Below are 19431 nucleotides of genomic sequence, written 5' to 3'. Positions count from 1 at the left end.
TTTCTGAACCAGTTTATGGGACTGCACTTTTCTTCATGGTACTTAAATAAAAATATTAATGTGAAATTCTCTTTCTCCACTTTATTCATGACATATAAATAAATATATATATATATATATATATACATATATATATATATGGGTTGGGGTTAGAGAGAAAGAGAAAGAGAAATAAAAAAATATATATATATAGATCGATAGATAGATATCAGCACCTTTTACCATTTTGAACACAAATAAGAAATTTCCAACTAAACGTGAACTATTCTTTTAGATCCAAATTTGAGCTGGTTCATAGGAATTTTATCAGAAATGAATCAATCATGTTTCGATCAACTAACCACAAAATCATTAAAACCATTAAATGGGAATTCGTGTTTTATTGTGGTATAATTCAAATGATTCTAATAACATTAGATGTGAGGATAGCGGCTTGAATAATGAATAGATGGCGTAATTGCAATACTCACGTGAGTCTATTATTGCGATACGTTTCTTGAGAAAGATAAAGACGTCTGGTGTGTTTGTTTTGTGACGGACTGTGCCACTGGCTAAGTTAGCGTTAAACCTTCACTGTAGTTTTATTGCACTCATCTTATCTTTGGCATGGAAAGCAACGAAAGCACAAGTTATGTGTATGTTGAAAAACAATTCTAGAGGGTAGGGTTTTGGATGATGGCGCTTCAAATGTTTTTGCCAATGTGGAGCTTGTTTTTTTTTTGCAGGTTGATACCCATGTGTTGGGTGTATTACCCTGCCTGACAAAAGGTGTTTAGATGCCCCTTGCAGTGAGGGGGATGCCCAGGGCCACCACCCAGTTGCCATTCCATCAGCCCCCGCCCCCAGACACACACACACTCTGCACACCACTGCAACTCATATTATCTCTTACAATGCGTGACTTCCACTATCTGACAATCAGGATAGTTGTCCTCAAACTTGGCGAGGAACAGGACCGAACCATTTCTACCAGTAGAGGGAGGCAAAGGGCGAGTGTCGACTGCCTCTGTTACGTTCTTAAAAAGCGACTGCATCACAGTTATTTCTCCACATTGTGTTTTTGTAAACATTTGCGGAATTTGTTTTTATAATATGGAATTTATCATTTGATACACGTACAGTATACGTAAACGTCCCTTTGAACGAAGACCGTTTGGGCGAAATGCCAGAACGTCGGCCATATTGGATGTGGCGGCTCCGTTGTAAAACACATCCCCGCAATCGTAGATTAGGTAATACGTGACGGACATTTCCCTTATTTGCTATAGCATCACAGTGACTACAAATTACATGTGATAACTTGTTTGTTTTTAACATACTGAAGCCCCAAATCAAGATGATTGCAATAACACTGCTGCTGAAGGCATACGAGTCTGAACAAAAGTACTATTCTGTAAACGACGTAATTGATATGACGTCACGGGGCTGGACGAGGAGCAAAATATCGTGAACAAATTACAAATGTTTTCTGTGATTTTAAAGCCAAACTCAGGTTAATTGTAGTGAGTCTTTGTCAGAGTTGTGTTCAAAATGAAAGTTTTTTCATCATCGTCATCATCATCAAAACAAATGCGAAATTATTTTTTTTGTAAACAATTTTTATTAACAAGCAAATTCAAACACACACACCATTGTACAGCAACACTTTTCAATTTTACCCGTACAAATCAGAAAAATCCAACAACACCCCCACGAAACAAACCCACCCCAGAACACAAAGATCTCTCTATTGCCAAAAAAAAAAAAAGAAAAAGGAAAAAATTCGACCGAACACTAACACCCGTAAATTAACCAGTATACTCAGAGACGTACATATGTGCAACACATGCAGGTGAAATTTCTAATCATATCTATATGACCACTGGAAAAACGTAGTTGTATTCCAGGATTGTCCGCATTTTAAAAAATAAACTGCTGAAATGGCTACTGTACTGCAAAAGTCGGATTTGCTTGCATGCGACTCTGCTGTGTGAAGGGGCAAAGTTTGCAAATCTAAGGGTAATTTAATGAGTCACTTACGAAGGCTGCCGTGTGATGATAACGTATTAAGTCTCGGAGAGCAGCTTTTTTCCCCTCACCTTGCAGTTTGAATAGAATTCTTCAGTAGACTGTTTACGATCTAGATTTCCCTGGAAGAGTGCTTGTGTGTGTGTGTGTCACGTGACATAACCAAACAGTTGTGCCTTTAAGAACCATCTTAAAAACAGCAGAAGCACTCAAAGCAAACCTCAGCCAACCCTCCACTAACTCCACAAGACAGCACCACTCTCATTCTGCAAGTAAGTATGTCTCAAATACATATTTTGCAAATATTTTCCACAATGAGTTTCTATGATTTTGCAGTTATGCACCATTATGATGGATTTGGAATGAAGCAAGCAAAAGCTTCTATATGTAGACAATTCTTGACTTTGGTTGCACGTGTGAGCATTTGAGACCCCTGAAAATTGCGATGCTCTGCATAAAATAGCTGTGAAATAGCAAAATCTTGAAACCTTTGTCGCTTAGTCTCATGCTTTTGATGCCATTTAATAAGTGTAACATAATTGTCATATGCACAAAGGGTGGTCGGCATGTCTCCAAATGAAGATCTTGAGTGTGCGGTGTGTTTCTACGACTACTCCCGAAGCCGTCGGGTCCCACGCCGGCTGCACTGCAGTCACACGTTCTGCGTTCCTTGCCTGGAGAGACTGGCCAACGCGGAAAACGCGATCCAAAGCATATGCTGCCCCCTATGTCGCGGGGTCACCACCTTCCAAGCCGGCCTGGCATTACCCGAGGCGTTGTGGGTAAACACCGAGATTTGGGATCAGATACCAGAGAAAGAGCAGAAAAAGAGGACCAAGCGCGAATCTGTGAAATGTTTGAACAAGCAGAACATCAGGCCAGCGTTGTAAGTTGAAACACGTCATTTTGAAAACGTTGTCACTCTTGATGTTGGAGTGCAAAAGCTCAACCCGCCTTTTTCTCCATTTCTCATCAGCTCGGATACAAATCACAGCGCTTTCAAGTCCACGCTGCATAAAGTGTTCAACTGTTTTGTGCTGGATGTCGGACAAGCTTGGCCTTCTGATGCTTTCGTTGTTTTCTGACGTTCATCTGGACTTAGGCAACATTCCGGGTTGCTCACTCTGCAAATGCATTTTATGCTTTGTATCAAAGTTGTGCATTTTTTTAACGCAATCTCTGAACTGTACATTCACCAGATTAAACTGATTTTTTTTTAAAATCATTGATAGCGCCCTCCATAATTATTGGATAGGATGTCTAACTTAAGAGTTTTTCAAAAAAAAAACATGTATGATACGACAATGACTTGCAAATCATTTTCAACCTATATTTAATTTAATACTCTAAAAAGACATTTGATATTTAATGTTCAAACTGATCAACGTTAATGTTTTATGCAAATAATCATTCACTTTGAATTTTATGGCTGCAACACGTTCCAAAAAAATCTGGAACAGGTGCCAATAAAGACTCATCAAAGACTTGGTTCGAACAGCACACAGGTGAACAGGCTAATTGGGAGCTGGTGAGTGCCAAGATCCGGTACCGTCCATAATATCATCAAAAGGTTCAGAGAATCTGGAGGAAATCGGCGCACGTAAGCGGCAAAGCTGAGAATCAACTTTGAATGCCCCTTGACCTTCGATCCCTCAGGCGGCACTGCATCAAACCGACATCAATGTGTAAAGGATTATAACCACATGGGATTAGGAACACTTCAGAAAAACCAATGTCAGCAAATCGAGTTTTGGTGCCACATCCGTAAGTGCAACTTAAAACTCGAGTAGGTAAAGCAAAAGCCATTTATCAACATCTTTATATGCTGCCAGCTCGTCCAAACTCAAACAATACTAAACCAAATTTTGCAGGTGTTATAAGAGCTTGGCTTCGCAGTAAAAGAGAGCAAGTACTAGACTGACCTGCCTGCAGTCCAGACCTGTTTTCCATTGACAATGGGAGACGCATTATGAAGTGCAAAATAAGAGACTGCGGGACGGTTGATCAGCTGAAGTAGCACATTAAGCAAGAATGGCAAAGAATTCCACCTAAAAAGCTTCAACAATTATTGTCCTCAGTTGCAAAATGTTTATAGAATGTTGTTAAAAGAAAAGGTGATGTAACGCTGTCGTAAAGATGACCCTGTCCCAGTTTTTGGGGATAACTTGCAGCTATAATATTTTAAATTAATGATTTACTAAAAACAATCAAGTTTATCCATTTCAACATTAAATATATTTGTAATGTTTTCAATTGAATATAGGTAGAAAAAGATTTGCAAATCTGTTCTTATTTATATTTAACACTATGTCCCAACTTCATTGGATGTGAGGTTGTAAAAAAAAAAAAAAAAAAAGTATTTGTTAAAAGCTAAAGGCCATATCTTAACCAGGGTGTCAAGAATAATGGAGAAAAGCGTACAGTAGGGCTGGACGATATGACCTCAAATCAATATCGCGATAAATTGGGCAATTTTACCTCGATAACGATGAATGCGCAATTAATTCCCCCTGAGGATCAAAATAAATGCAGGAAATGCATATTAACTGCTTTTTTTTTTATTGACCAACTGGCACACATTACTTTCAATGAAAAATAAAAGTACAAAAATCATTTGAATAAACATTCAAAAATAGTTTGCTTTGCATGATTTGAAAAATGTCACAAAGAACAGGAGAAAAAGGGTACCTCTCACAAAATCTTTTTCTGCAAATATATTGTGCCGAGATGCTGTAATGCCATTTGCAAAGGCCTAGATTTGTGTGAAGGTATCTTGTAAACAATATAAATAATGCCATGTGACAAGGAGCTAATCGCCTGTAAACAAAATGCTAAATAAAATGTCAATGGAATGCCAATGCCAAATAAACGCGTGTGCTTCATCAGGAAAATGTGCCGTCTCGAGTACTCTGGTGCGCGGTCGCCACTTGTCGTCTATGTACTGCACATTCTGGCTCAAACAGGGATGCATGTTGCGACTCGACCACAAGTCGGATGTGGATGCAAAATGCTCGACGTCTCCGCTCCTGTCCCGATGTTGTCCTTATCGGGAAGTGCTGTTTGCGACAAATATTTTCGTACCTCTTGTCGGCTACGTTCATGAGGCGTTTAAATCCTGTGCGCTCCACTGTAACTAGAGGAGTTCTATCTTTAACGATGCGCTCGGCTATCGCGTCCACCTCTGAGACGTTCTCTCGTATGATGTCGCCTCCGTTATGGGCTGTTGTCACTTGTCGAACCCTGTTTCTCACTTTGAACTTTTAGAACAAGCTCCAAGTCAACAGCATGGTTGTGTTGTGGGTGGTGAAAAAGAAAATGTTGGACGCGCTGTTTCAGGCGCTTACGACGCACTTTGTAGTTCATGTTCTTTTGCTCAGACATCGTCTTTATGGAACCCAAAACATTTCCAAACGACAGATGTCCAATTTCTTTTCGGGACAAGCGCGACAGGAACAATTTCAACTAACGTTACTTCGTCTGCAGCCGTGTCAGCCGCTTCAGGATTTAAATCGCCAGCTACAAACGCATCTTCTGTTTACATTCTTCCACAGCGCATGAGTCACGTGACTACAAGCGCTGTAGCCGTCTTAAAGAGGCATGAACTTCGTCGCAGACAGAAAAGACTTTTTTTTTTTTTTTTTTTTAGACACTGAATTTACCGACATGGGCAAAATTATGTCGGTCATTGTAATACATTTCGGTAACGGTAAATTTTCGGTTTATCGCCCAGTCTAAATCTAATTATATTACACGCATCTAAAATATTGAAAAAATACTTCTCCTTCTGCTGTATTTAATTCCCTATTAAACCACGCAGGACAGATCTGGATCATGAATCTAAAAAGCTGAAATGAATTCAAATTTGACTTTTAATCAGAAATGCATATAAACTGTCAAAGTGTTAAGTAATCTCAACAATTAACAGACCAACAGCTCAAGTCTTGCAAATGTCTGCAGTCGGATAAAATGAACCTAAGAAATTCCGACAAAGTTTCAACAGCCTTTACATTTTAGTTCGTTAAATATTCAACATGGATGTTTACTGGAACATTAAGTCATGCAGTGGTTGATCTTGCAACAAGTTTGTGATATTGCCCACACTAGAAAGGAGTTTAATAATAGCAATCACATGCAAAGTAAAGGTGAAACATTATCGTAACAAACCCATTAAGTTGTGTTACAATTCACTTGTGACTTCCAGAGAATAGATAAGAGAAATTATTGTAAGTCTCCGCCCACTTTGAGTGTGCAATGCTTGTTTTGGACAGCCCTATATATGAAAGGCTGTATCGGTTATGCTCACGTGCACTTCATATGTCACCCGTTATCCATGACAAAGACTCGGGCAGCAGAAGAGTCATCGGCACACGACGGTCGCTTTCGATTAATTTATGAGGAATGATAGGACGACACCGGCTTGTGTTTGTGGTCATTTTATTGCAAACAGTGATGGTGGATTATTGAGCAGAAACAGTTCCCTGAATTAGTTCTACAGAGTAGCATCTTTAACTAGTAGAATAAGGTCAAATTACACTTAAATACTCCGACATTACAACACAAAACAATGCAAACACAAACAGGGAAGGATCGACTAAAAAGCTTTGAGAACCCACAGTCACCATAAGACTTCACGGCAGTCACCTGAAGGAAAACATCTCTCTTCTTGCAACATTTTGGCTGGATTTTCTTTTGAAACTCATTCCCATAAGAGCTACACAACATGAAGTCATCAACCAAAAGATTATATGCCAATAATTAAGAGTCAATGGGTAGTGCAGCGAGCAAGCATCCCCCAGACTATCAAGAAGGGACGATTATTATTATTGGTATACATTTTTTGATTTTTTATTATTATTTTTTTTTTTAAACATAAAAACTGGCCTTACTTAAATCCATTTAAACGTCCCTACATAACAGTGGCTAGTGGATGTGTCATTTAATAGGTGTGCCTATGACAATTTCATCATTTAAGAGAAACAGGATCATTTCCTTTTTCAAACAATAAACCCAAACAGCTTCTCATGTCATTTGTCAGCATGACGATCGCACTCATCTGGACTTCATAAATACATTCAGTTAAAAAGAAAAGCAAAATAACCCCCCAAAAAACAAAAAAACTATTGCATGGTTCATCTGGCCTAAAACACTGTCACTACATAAACACACAATCACATGTGCACTTAAATTAACATTGAGCCATCACATTTGGGCCACCTTTCGCAGCTTAAACCCCAACGCCATCATCTTTGTCTTCCCACCGTACACAAACGAAACATAATTTAAACAGAGCAAAAGACAGATTTGTGAGTCAACGGACGAGGGTCAAGTACAGGTATGGTTAGGTTAGCTAAAACACAGGGACACACTAGATTAGTGTCAGCTCGTCCTCCACTAGCACAGGAAGCTGGCCTACAAAGGGTCATCGCAGCTTGTGACAGGAGCAGAAACTCTCTTCACACAAAGAAACAACGAACCACAACGCCTAATACGGTGGTTAAAATAAGGGTGCCAGATAATATTTCCTAAGGGAAAATAAATGGAGAGGACAAGCCTTGTGGTGAAAAGCAGCAATTGGATAAGTGACAGTCGTCCCTTGGTGGTGCTAAGTAAGCGGATCAAGAATCTTAAAGGTAGGGGTACTGGGTGAGGCGTCTGGGGCTCAGCTGGTAAGCGCCATATGCCTCGGCCCGTGGCGTCACACTCACGTAAGGAGAGGCAGCGGCGAACTGCTGCTGGTAGACCGCCGGCAGGCCGTGCAGCAGACTGCTGACAGACTCCTTGCGGCTGGCCGAGTCTCTCCTGGAGGACGAGGAAGAAGAGGTGTACGTGGCTGCATAGGCGGAGGGGGAGTGTCCAGAGTGTCCGTGGCCTCCTCCGTGCCCGGCGTGGCCTCCGTGGCTGCGGCCCAGCAGCTGCTCCATGACCTGAGTGGCGGATGAGAGGGCGGTGGAGGCCGGGTAGGTGTACAGGCCGGGCCCGGCGGCCGAGACGGAGGCCAGGGCCGACACCTCTGGGAAGTTGTAGTGAGGAGCCGAGGCGGCCGCAGGGAAGGTCTGCTGCCGACGTAAAGATGTGTCGCTGTGGGACGCCCCTGTGCGCTCCTGAGATGAAGACACCAGGGGCTGCACCTACACAACACACACATTTATGTCAGCATGGGGAACTTTAGAAAAATAACATGGTGACGAATGAGATTAGCGGATAACATCAAAATTCTTTTGTCGCTTTACACCGTCTCTTAACACTTGTATTTCTTAGCAAAAGTAAATTTACATTTGGTAAATAGGTGTATAACAATATATAAAGTGACAGAAATGTAGTTTTTTTTTTCCCCCTCTATAATTTTGACGTTTAACAAAATCTTCCTTATGCACAAGTAGCACCGTTTCTCAACAGACGTGGATACAGAAAACCCCGACAAATAGGAAAGAGCACGAGCATTGCTGCACACAAAAAAAGGTTGTCATTTCCTACAGATACCACAAGATGGCAGCAAAGCAGTTTTTCCCCCATTACAAGAGGCCACCGCACCAAGATGCCAACAGATGGCGCACAGCGGGGTAACTTCCGGAACAGCAACGATTACTGGATGTGAATTTGTGAGTGTGGAACCACGAATAAGTGGATGTACACTTTAAGGCTAAAACGAGCATAAGTGATAATATTTGCTGGCTCGACATAATAGCGACCTCACCTGGCTGAGGTTTAAGGGGCGTGACTGGCTAAGCATCAGCCCATGTTGCTCCAGGCTCTCCCCTGAACTACTTGGCTGCTGATGAGACATTCGCTTGGGTTTCATGTAGTTCACTGGGGATGGGGCGGGCGGGGGGGGAAAAGAAAAATTTACGTTAAGAACTGCCACCAAAACATCCGCAATGACGGCTGGCTCAGGACTGAGTACACTACTCACCAGTTTCTGGGCGGCTACGTGAAGTTGCTCCTCTCTCAGGTGCCTGAATTTTGACAGAAGGCGCCACCACGGCCAGAGATTTGGCCTGGCGCGAGGAAACGGTGCTGGCTGCGTGAAGTGTGCGGGGACGCGGGGTCAGCGGGCTGGCAGTAGACGAGTCGGAGTCATGCACCGTCACACAGCTGATCACATTAGTGCGCTGGCCCAACGTGACACTGTCAAAAGAGAAAGTCATTTAGTTGAAAATCTACGACGTTAAAAGATTTTTTTTGTCACGCCGTCATCGGATGCTGACCTGGCAGGGTGAAACTTGCGCTCATCCTCTGTGTCGGTGTCACTGTGGATGGTGATGATGCTGACCGCCGGGCTGGGCGTGTCAGAGATGACGATGGGCTGCGACAAAGTGGCCATGAGGCTGGATGACGTCACGGCATTGGCGCTGAGCAACGACGTGCTGGCCGTTCCCCTGAACACCAGCATTGAAAACAAAAACTGAGCACCTTCATGTTAAAATCTCCCAAACCACAAATTTAAATCAACTTGGCTTTCCCTCCGAAACGTCAAAATGGACTTTCGTTTAAAACGATAAGTAGAGAAAAAGTTAATAAGACCAGTTATTCATTATTAATTCTAACGGGGCCGTGAGTCATTTAGCGTGACGATACATATCCGCATCCATAAAATGTTTCGTGATCACTGACCTATTTCTGTTCTCTCCACGCCTGGCTTTGACCTTCTTCCTCTCCTGCTGAGTTTTGGTTTGCGCTGTGCTCCTACCGAGGTGAAAAGGAAAAACATGAAAAAGGTTAAGAGCCGTGCAACAGCATCACATTACAAATCTAATCCTTGGTATTTACAGTTACACGCAACAGATAACCGACGTAAAGAAAATATTTCATGAAGAACTACAGAGTTAACGAAGAAAAAAATACAGATATGAAAAATGCAATTATTATTGCAGCTTTTCCACAGTTTTTTTTACTTCAATTCAATACTTAATTGAGTTAATGTTGTCCAAAGTTGCCACAGTACATAAATGACATCTGTTCTTAGGCATCTAGTCTTAGATCACAAAGATTTCTTGGTTCGTTCTGTAAATGATCTTTTAGCTGTCTTTTTTTTTTTTTAAGACAAATTGGACTCAAACTGATTTAAGACATTTTAATGCCAAAAGGCGTCATTTATAGATTTGTGGATTGAAAGCCGTTTAAGACTAAGGACATGCAGGAACGTATTATTATCACATATTCAAACTGAAGAAACTACCTTCAAAACTAGCCCGGGGATTTAAACGAAAGCCATAAAATAAAATCTCCAATTTCCTTCACAAAAAAATTCCATTTCCAATTTTAATCATCTTGCCTCTTTGCTTATATTTCACTTTTGGGGATTGCTTTACATCCTCCTGATATCAAACAAGCTATACAACTGGATTTTATCCCTGAGCAAGTCATAAACATTATTTACTACTCACCATAACCTTCCTGACACAAATGTAATAAGGATTCAAATGAAGACGGCCTGCTTGACAGTTACCTCCAGTTGTGTCCCTGCTGGGCGGTGGCATCCGAGTGATGGGAGTCCCGTGGTGACTGTGCAATATTTGCCTGGTGGGCCGAGCTGTGGATGGCTACGCCCGGGACCTGCTGCCATGATGATGGGATGAGGATTTGTTGAGTTCCAGTGGGCCAGGCCTGCTGGGAGAAACAGCCCGGAGAGTCACATTTCAATCCAGGTAATAATGATCGATGAAAAATTCCACGGCTGGAACAAGGCAGGCAAACTAGGCCATGCTGAGGAAATAAACCCAAAGATCTCTTAAGGCAATGGAGCCAATCTCTGCTGCAGGCAAAGCACAAGAAAAGCGAGCAACCTTTCCCAAGCCATTCCCTTATTTTTTTTTTAGCACGGCCCTGCAACAAATCGACAAAATGAAATCATGCAAAGCACAAACACGGAAGCACTCGAAACAGACCAGGATGTGTAAAACTAAAACGAAACGAATCATGGCGCCTGTTAAAGAAGAAACGGGAGTTAGTTGGTTGTGTTAACTGATCAACAGTATGTCTGCAGCATGCCGTATGTTGAGGGGCTGAAATAGAAAGTGTCAGATTGAAACTGTGTGTGTGTGTGTGTTGGGGGGGGGGGGGATTTTGGTGTGCTTTGTAGGCGCACCATCCTGTGCTGAAACCAAAAAAGGAGGACAGGACATGAGAAGCTGCAAGCAAAGCGCAGACCAACTCAGCAACACATGCGCTCCATGCCCTAAGCACACCTATGGGGGGAGAGAATGAGGCAGAGAATGTCAGAATTTTTGACTGATGTGGAAACTGAAGAAGAAGGAGTCCTTTAAGATAACGTGTTTACTCAGTGTGTAGCTAAAAAAAAAATAAATAAAAAAATAAATCACAAATAAAATGTCAGCAGCGGCACTTGGCGTGCAAGATCATCATCGGAGCACTTGACTCCAGCAGGAATTTTCCTACAAATAAGCTAAACTACAAAACAAATATGGCGGGACTTTTGAGTAGAGCACGTATGATCTGATGCGATGTATATAATCACCAAGACTGAGATTCGATGTGTGATGCAGAGACAGAGGGGAAAGCAAACCAATGAAAAGAAAGTGGGGCAGGAGAGGGACGAACGACCAGCAGGAAAGTGCACGTCGATCTTGGTGGTTCTTTACCAGCACTGTGGCTGTGTGCTCCAAGAGCGTGGGCCGACCCACCCCAGTACCTAGCCCCACGGGTAGAGAATACTGGGAGGCTATGCCTGATGCGGGTGGGTGCAGGGTGGCCACCATCAGGGGTGTACAGGAACCCTGGAGGATGTGAGGGCATAGGGGAAGCAAGTGTGAGAAAAGCAAAATGTCCTTTCGGGGCTGCCGTGTCATTTCGAGAGCAGATCAAGCCTGCTGCAATTTAGCCGGAGACCGGATTTGTGGCCAAATGAAGCTCAGGGCAGGACAGCCTCAAGTCTTCCGTGGCAGTCACATCAGTTATGGAAATATAAAGTGAAATTAGTTGAAACAAAAAAAAAAAAAAGAAATCATTGCACAGAACCTATAATTCCTACGACACACCATTAAAAAAAATAAAGATGAATTAAAAGAAGTCAAAACGCTTCATTTCGGGCTCACGTATGACATGTGACCTTTGGAGGAGATGTGGGTGACACACACGATGACGCAGCAGTTTACCAACTTAGGATGCAAGAAAGCAAACTGAGTTTTCTTAAAATCAAAGCCCAAAACCTGCCAGACCAGCACTTAAATGCCAGAAAACCACCAACACAAGTGAAAACAAACGAGGAAAGCTGACAGTGAAATAGTTTGTGACTTATTCCATCGGAGGACCAGCAGACGTGCAAACGCTTAGCAAACTCTTACCTGCGTGAGCATGCTGGGCTGGATCTGCAAAGACTGGGCAGGCTGGTTCTGAGGTACGATGGGAACCGAGTTGTCCATCCTCACAGGAAAAGTGGAGCTCTTGCTTGATGACTGCAGCCCTGCACATCATTTGAACATCATGACACGGTTGAACATCTCACAGAAGGACTTCTGATGCTCAAGATCATGTGTAATGCAACGGCGCCTCGATTCACGAGTGACCCAGTTAATGAGTTTTTCGAGATGCAAAGTTGTTGCTTGGACAATTTATTTTTTGTCTAAAGTTGTGTGAACAAAAATTTACGAGTAATAGATGACGGCAGCGAACTTCCCAGAAAGCGGTAATTAGAAAAAAATATTTGGAAAGAGGCATGTTGAAGTTTACAGTTACCTTAAAGATATTTGTTCATTGTGGATTTAACCAAAGCACTTTGCAACAAATCTGGTAGTTTAAGGCTAACATTTAACACGAGAAAGAAAAAAAACAGAATACCAACAGACTCCTCCTCTTAATTGTAGCTTTTGCTACTTTAAAGTTGTATTCTACTATGTTGCAATTTTGTTTTGAATTTTAGCCCTAACTTGAAAACAAACAGTGGCAACAACATCCAACAATAGTCACAGGCGTATAGTCTTTATTCTCTGCGGAAAACTAATATTACTGCACCTTTATTGTGACGAGCCTTTTGAGCTTCCTCATTAAATCCATGCATATCATGTACTCTGTACTCCACTGCATCCTGGTGGTCAATGTGTGCACACCATAAGGAGCAGCGCAGTGAAAAACTGACAAGCAAGATACACAAACTGTTTTATTCTTTAGATTCAATTTAAACAATTTTGGTGTAAATAAACTTTTCTCAAATTTTTGCTTGTGTTTTTATGGCACAAGAACGGCTTACTGTCGTTTCCATTCATTTCAATGGGGGAAAACGATTTTTAAGTTACAAATGTAGGCACGGAACAATTTTAACTTAAAAGTCAGGGCACCACTGTACATTATCCACAAGTGTGTGTTTCTCTTACCTTGAATGGTGGAAGGTGGGCAAACAATCAGAGTCTGCTGGAAGGGTTCCGCCTGGCTACACAACCCAGCAGGACGCGTTGGAATAGGAACACTCTGTTGGGTCAGACCGGGAATGTTGATGGTCGCCTGCTGGTACAACGCCGGCTGATAATTTAGTAAAGGCACCGCTCCCCCTGCAGAAGGCACCTGTAGGACATCCACGACTAGTTAATACATTTTGACATTATTTGGGATGCAAGGCACGGAGAGGGCGTTAAGCTTGCCTGGTTATGCTGGTTGAGTTGGCTACTAAAGGTAACAGTCAGGTTTCCTGCTGCAGCGCTGGGGACTGCGTTGGTGGAGTAGAGAGATTTGTTGCTGTCGTAGGTGTTGCGGCGCTTGCAGATCTCCATGTTCTGGAAGCACGACTTCACGCTGGGGAGAAACATTTCATTTACTTTGGGACCCCGGTCACCAGGAGCAAAGCAGATGTGTACTGGTAGGCACTTGAGGTGGAGGAAAATTCCAAAGGAGTGGAATAGTTTCAGAACATTTCCACTCAATTTCGATGGGCAGTTAAGATGGGGATTTTTTTTCCCCCCTCAAATTGGAAATTTCCCATGGGGATCATGGGATTTAATTGCCAATTGAGGGTAATTTAATGAAAAGGTACTACACTCAACCCATAAATATTCATGAAGTTTTATCATCCATGCAAAATAACACAACTAAAAAGTATAACCTGAAGAGAATTATTGGCAAGCAGAAAGCTACAAGTTCAGATTTTACTCAAAAATAAATTCTTCTTCACTGGACAAAAACAATGCAGCTAAACATTACTTATCCCTGACCCAACCCGTTTAAGAATGAACAAAAATGCGCCTCTCCATCCAAAAAGGCTCACAAAGTCCCATTCATAACGTTGCAGTAAATTAAAAGAAATCTTTCTCCAGCTATGAAAGTTCCATTCAATATGAAAAAAAAAAATCTTCCCTCAAGCTTGAAGTGCCTTTCTAATGGGCTGAACATAATCACTTATTTTTGTAGTTCTTGAAATCTTAAGATTTATGTCTGCAGAAAAAGAAATATCCCCTAAAAATATTCAGTAGTTAGTTTAGGCTGTTATTTTTTAGAATAGAATAGAAATAGAATAGAAATCCCTTTATTGTCATTGTACTCAAGTGTGCAACGAGATTTGAGGGGGGGGGGGGTTGTTTTGTACTTTACTTTGGAATGTCCACATTTATATCAAACACATTAAGACAATCGGGCTGTTTTTGTCCCAATTTTGCTCCTTTGCCACCAAGGACGTCAAACTGCCAGCTACTCTTAGAAGATTGTCTTGTCTATATGCTCGGTCCCCAACCCTCACGGAATGTGAGGTTTATACTGTAACGAGAAGGCACACTTACTGAGAGCTGTGTGGATAATCCATGAGGTGGCTCATTGTGACGAAAGGGTGACCCAGTGTCTTTGTCGGCGTGATCCTCTTGTCAGCGTCGAGGCGGAGCATCCTTTTCAGGAGATCTATAAACTCTCGTCGGTCAGCTTTCTCAGCCAGCATGTCCGTCCCCTCCAAATGAGATGAGAGGTTGACCTGGGGGAAAAAAAAATTATAAAGCTCAATGCACTATTCGGTTATATAGAAATAGAAATGTAGGCATATGGCATGTGACTTTTGAAGGCACCTGCATCATGTCATCCAAACAGTTGAAGATGTATTTTCGAGCTTCCTTGGATTTGATGCCCATCTCCATTTCGTGTTCTGATGGTGTCTGCGAAACCGGTATGATCATGTTATTACTCAAGAACCTTCAGAGAGCGCACATGATCGATCATGATGAAGATTGATGCGGGTTTATTGACCTTCAGTCTCCAAAGAGGGTAACTTGAGTCGGGTCCTCTGTTGAAAAAGCGGCTGGTTTTTGTACCTGCACTCAATAAGTACTCAGCAGGTAGGCCTTGCGTCTGAGAAATGTAGCGGATCTGGGAAGAGAGGGAAAAAAAAAACATTGAAAATGTACAGACTGCTGGCGAGTTTCTCGTCTTGAGGTGACCTTGAATTGTGGTACTGACCTGATCGTACTCTGAGGCGCCGGGGTAGAGAGGCCAACCCAAAAAGAGCTCGGCAATCACACAGCCCAGAGACCACATGTCAATCGCCTCACAGAACGGCAGACCTAAAATGATCTCAGGAGCCCTGAACAGCAAAGCAGACGTTAGAGCGTCGAGCATGGCGACGTGACATCCCCAAGGTTTTTTGGCGCGCCGTACCTGTAGTAGCGAGACTGCAAATATGTTGAGCACACAGCCTTGGAAACGTGGCTTGCCGATCCAAAGTCAATGACCTTCACCCTGTACGGCTGCCTGAGGGGGTCCACCAGCATAATATTCTCGGGCTTGAGGTCAGCATGAATCAGTCCCAAGCTTTTGAGCTTCATCAGTGCCGTGGCCACCTAAGCACATCAACATTAATCTGGCTGCAAATTTGTATTTATTTATTTTTTTTTTTAAATAGGTTTTGACTTGGCAGAAGATATGCATACCTGTTGTAAGATTGGTCTAATGTGCCGAAGAGGCAGTGGGCTGAACTTGCTGTGCTTGAGAAAGTCATACAGGTTCTGTTCGAGCATCTCAAACACCAAGCATGTATGACCCTTGTGCTGGAAGCACTCATAGGAGCGCACAAAGTTGTACTCATCCGCATTCTCCGCACTCAGCCTGTTCAGGATGCCCACCTAGGCAAAAAAAAACAAAAAACGAGAAAGCAAAAATAAGCTCAAAGAAAATAAGTATACGTCAAGCTAGTAATGAAAGACCACGAGATGAGATGGTACCTCAATTTGTCCCTGGCGAGCGTAGGAAGGGTGGTTCTTTAGAATCTTAATTGCCACGATCTCATTGGTGCCCCTCTTCCAGCACTTGGCCACTTGGCCGAAGGTGCCCCTCCCCAAGAACTCCAACACTTCGTAGCTGCAGGACACCGAGCAGAGGATCTCGTGCTGCACCAGCTGATAGTCGCCTTCCCCGTTGGAGCTACTGCTTTTGGTGGTGGGGGCCGAGTGAGGTATGGACTGGCCCGTGCCGCCTCCTCCGCCACCGCCCGTACGTGTGGAGAACGTGGCGGCCGGCGCAGAGAGTTCCTCCAGAATTTGCACGCTGCCGCAGCCACTCCCGCTGCCCTCGTTGGTCTCCTCCAGCTTTCTCTTCTGCCCGTGCCGGTGTCCTCTCGTTTCCGATGCCGCCTCGACATGAGTGTAGGAAGAGGACGTGGCGTGCTCGGCCACGCGCCGACTGGAACCCCGAGGAAGACTACCGGTGCTATCCGCCGCCCGAACCACCACTTGACCGCGAGATCCGGGCGCTGTTGGGGGGAAAACCAGGGACGGTGCAAAGGGCGGGACGGCCATGGCTGGGGTAAAGGTATAAGCCGACTGGCCCGCTATGGAGTTGTACGCTTCGGTAGTGGACACATCCCAAACATTGTTTTCCACCTTCAGCTTCTTCACGCGGCAAAAGGCACTGGAGGAGATGGAGGGAGGCGAGAAGACTTGCAGCTGCGAGGTCATAGCTGAGAAAGAAAGATCACATTTTAAACCCTGAAAAGAAGCTAAGGATGTCAGAGACATGACAACCTAATCCTGCTCATATGCCATTCATCAGCTCAAATGTCAGGCCCTCAAATACAAATGACCTCCACGCCGCTAAAAAAACAAAAAAAAAAACACACACAAAAGGCTAATACAATGGAACCTTAAAACAGTCCAAATTTGGTGCTCATTAATTTGATATGAATAAGGATGGAACTGATCATTTTCTCAGTGGAAAATTTCCTTTGACATCCAAACAAATTTCAGGGTGCGCAGCATTTCGGGAAAAGGCCAACCACTTGAAAAAATGTACTTGGAAAATCTATTCAACAGTGGCAGTAAGATTCCAGTTGACAAATATCAAGGGAGCAGGAGCCTATCCCAACTGACTTTGGGCAAGAGGCGGGGTACACCTTTGTGTGGTCACAATCACAATCTGGAATGTGGGAGGAGGCCGAGAACCTGGAGAACATGCAAACTAAACGTAGGACAGCCGCAGGACCGGATTCAAAGCTTCAAATCAGAAATGTGAGGCAAGTGTGCAAACCACTACGCTGCCCTGCTGTACAATCATTTTTCTCTGCTGCACAGGATATGTCGAACCGAAGCATTGAAATCTGACAAAACACTCCAACGCCACATTATGACCTTTCTTCTTGTTCCCCTTATGGATGCATTATTGCTGCAATAATGAACTAACATTTAAACAACCAGGAGGGAAAAACTGGTGTCACATCTTACAAAAAAAAACGCAAAGTGAATTCTGAATACTATTCAAGACAAGGTGACATTTTGCGTGACGTTCTCAAGTGACGCATGAGACTAGTGCGTGACTAACATTGTATTTTCTGCAAGATGCACATACTAGATAGGCGACAACTATGATAAAAAACATTTTAAATAAAAAAAAACGACAACTGAAAAAAGATATGACACATCGAGTATGAGGCAGCTCGAAATGGTTCAAAAAGAGAAATAGTCTATAAGCGATTAATGAAGGGTGGCCTAGAATATAATGTAAAATTCATACATACTCGCAGCATACAGTCAATGTACAGATTGTGCAAAATTGAACAGACTGAACGGAATGATACAACCACAATGTCAGTGCCGATATTAAAAAGATCCAAAAATTTGTACTGCGTGACTACGATACATTTACAACGTGAGTAGATTCAGATTGCAGACTTTGCAGTCCTGTTGGGCCCGACATTTAAAGCCCTGCCGCGATCACAAATGTTCTGACTATAATCACATCACCAACCGACTACGAAATGTCGTTATTTTTCAACCACAATTGAATCTCAGTCGAACCCTGTGAAGATATTTAAAAACAAACCAACAGCGTTTCGATATTGAACTCGTTAAGCTGCTAACCAACTAGCTTAACGTAACTTTAGCAAAAGGAGACGTTAGGCGAAAGCTTACAAATGCGCCTTGGGGAAAATAAATACCGAACTAAAATAGATCGCAGCACAAAAATAGAAATGCAGTTAAAACGGTTTATTTTACATACCGGGTCGTGTGTGCTCGCGTAGTCAGAAAAAGGCTTCGCCCAAGGCTTCAAGTCCCCACTGCGGAGATCCACTGGAGCGGCTGTGCGAGTAGCAGATGCTAACATGAGCGATCAGGCCTGCATTGTTTTCTCAGTCGAGGGAGCGCTTGACAGCCACACAGGGCGCTACTGCTCCGAGTTTACGCCACCAACAGCCAAACATCGCTTTATATAGTTCAATAAAAACCGGCGGTACTAAAATAAACACATCTGTTGCTTAAAATATGCACTCTTATCTACTTTAAAATGCTCCGTCCGGAGGGTGAAAAGCCCATTTTATACCGGAAAAAACCCACGTCGTTATATCAGCTGCGAATTTATGTCATTTCCGGTTATTACCGTAATGTTGAGAGTTATAATCAAAATGGCAGATAACTACTGACTCGACGTAGTATTATGAAGAAATAAAAGCCTGAAAGATGACCTTGGGCAATATATTAATAGTACAAATTGTTATAAATGGTCAGAGGCCCCAACAATTGCAATATATCATTTGAATGATCCCGTTGAGTCACAAGGACAAACGCATACATTTTATTTTACGGTAATGCGAATTGACGTCATAGGCTTCCCAGTAATTTTCCTGTAGACCTTCCACATCAGGGTGGGCTCAAAACCCCAACATGCAATTTGAAACAACTGACTGAAATTAAGCTATTCTTCAACACATTAGGATGATGAAACCCATTTTTTTTACACCTTTTTCATATGCATTTTGTTTTTTTTAGACTGATTTACTTCTTCCAGGAATGACTAGGGCCATTTGACCATTTGTTTTAGAAATACAATGTGGCCGTGGAGCAAAAACACTTAATTTCAGGCAAAAGGCAGACTACAATCTAGACCCACTGCAACATACCAGTCAATCACACCTTCACTGGGTGCAACCAAACAGCCGTTTCCTCCCCAGAATTTAGTCGAGTGAACCACTACATTATTTATTTATTTTTGACAGTTGCATCTTATTTTTTT

The 19431-nt window shown here is 42.7% G+C and overlaps 1 protein-coding gene across 4 annotated transcripts; it reads right to left on the bottom strand.

Annotated features, from left to right (window-relative positions):
- Positions 1–6424: 6424 nt before the first annotated feature.
- On the bottom strand, positions 6425–18770 carry LOC148327101 (homeodomain-interacting protein kinase 1-like). Of its 4 annotated transcripts, none has more exons than XM_088309321.1 (18): positions 18421–18770; positions 16152–16885; positions 15861–16052; positions 15589–15770; positions 15391–15514; positions 15181–15300; positions 15003–15089; positions 14727–14911; positions 13599–13749; positions 13335–13521; positions 12309–12427; positions 11607–11741; positions 10454–10614; positions 9619–9690; positions 9213–9383; positions 8918–9132; positions 8702–8814; positions 6425–8135 (listed from the first exon to the last, which is right to left on the bottom strand). In XM_088309321.1, the coding sequence occupies exons 2-18, from the start codon at positions 16881–16883 to the stop codon at positions 7632–7634; spliced, it is 3450 nt and encodes a 1149-aa protein (XP_088165447.1). In that variant the 5' UTR covers positions 16884–16885; positions 18421–18770; the 3' UTR covers positions 6425–7631. The 4 variants fall into 4 exon arrangements, with proteins under 4 accessions (XP_088165447.1, XP_088165448.1, XP_088165449.1 ...); XM_088309322.1 differs by having other exon boundaries at positions 10454–10611; XM_088309323.1 differs by lacking the exon at positions 11607–11741.
- Positions 18771–19431: the final 661 nt, after the last annotated feature.

Source organism: Idiotropiscis lumnitzeri, chromosome 11, assembly GCF_059441095.1.
Source record: "Idiotropiscis lumnitzeri isolate Australia: NSW breed Sydney's pygmy pipehorse chromosome 11, RoL_Ilum_1.0, whole genome shotgun sequence".
NCBI classification, from domain to species: domain Eukaryota; kingdom Metazoa; phylum Chordata; class Actinopteri; order Syngnathiformes; family Syngnathidae; genus Idiotropiscis; species Idiotropiscis lumnitzeri.
This window is presented reverse-complemented; position numbering and strand designations above follow the sequence as displayed.

What these genes read in the sequence shown, in the direction of transcription:
- LOC148327101 (XM_088309321.1), bottom strand. Translation starts at nt 16,883, where the DNA reads ATGACCTCGCAGCTGCAAGTCTTCTCGCCTCCCTCCATCTCCTCCAGT. An exon ending in CCCACCTTCCACCATTCAAG is followed by an intron (nt 12,428 to 13,334) that starts GTAAGAGAAACA and finishes AATGATGTGCAG; the next exon opens with GGCTGCAGTCATCAAGCAAG. An exon ending in CGTGGAGAGAACAGAAATAG is followed by an intron (nt 9,384 to 9,618) that starts GTCAGTGATCAC and finishes GCTGGTGTTCAG; the next exon opens with GGGAACGGCCAGCACGTCGT.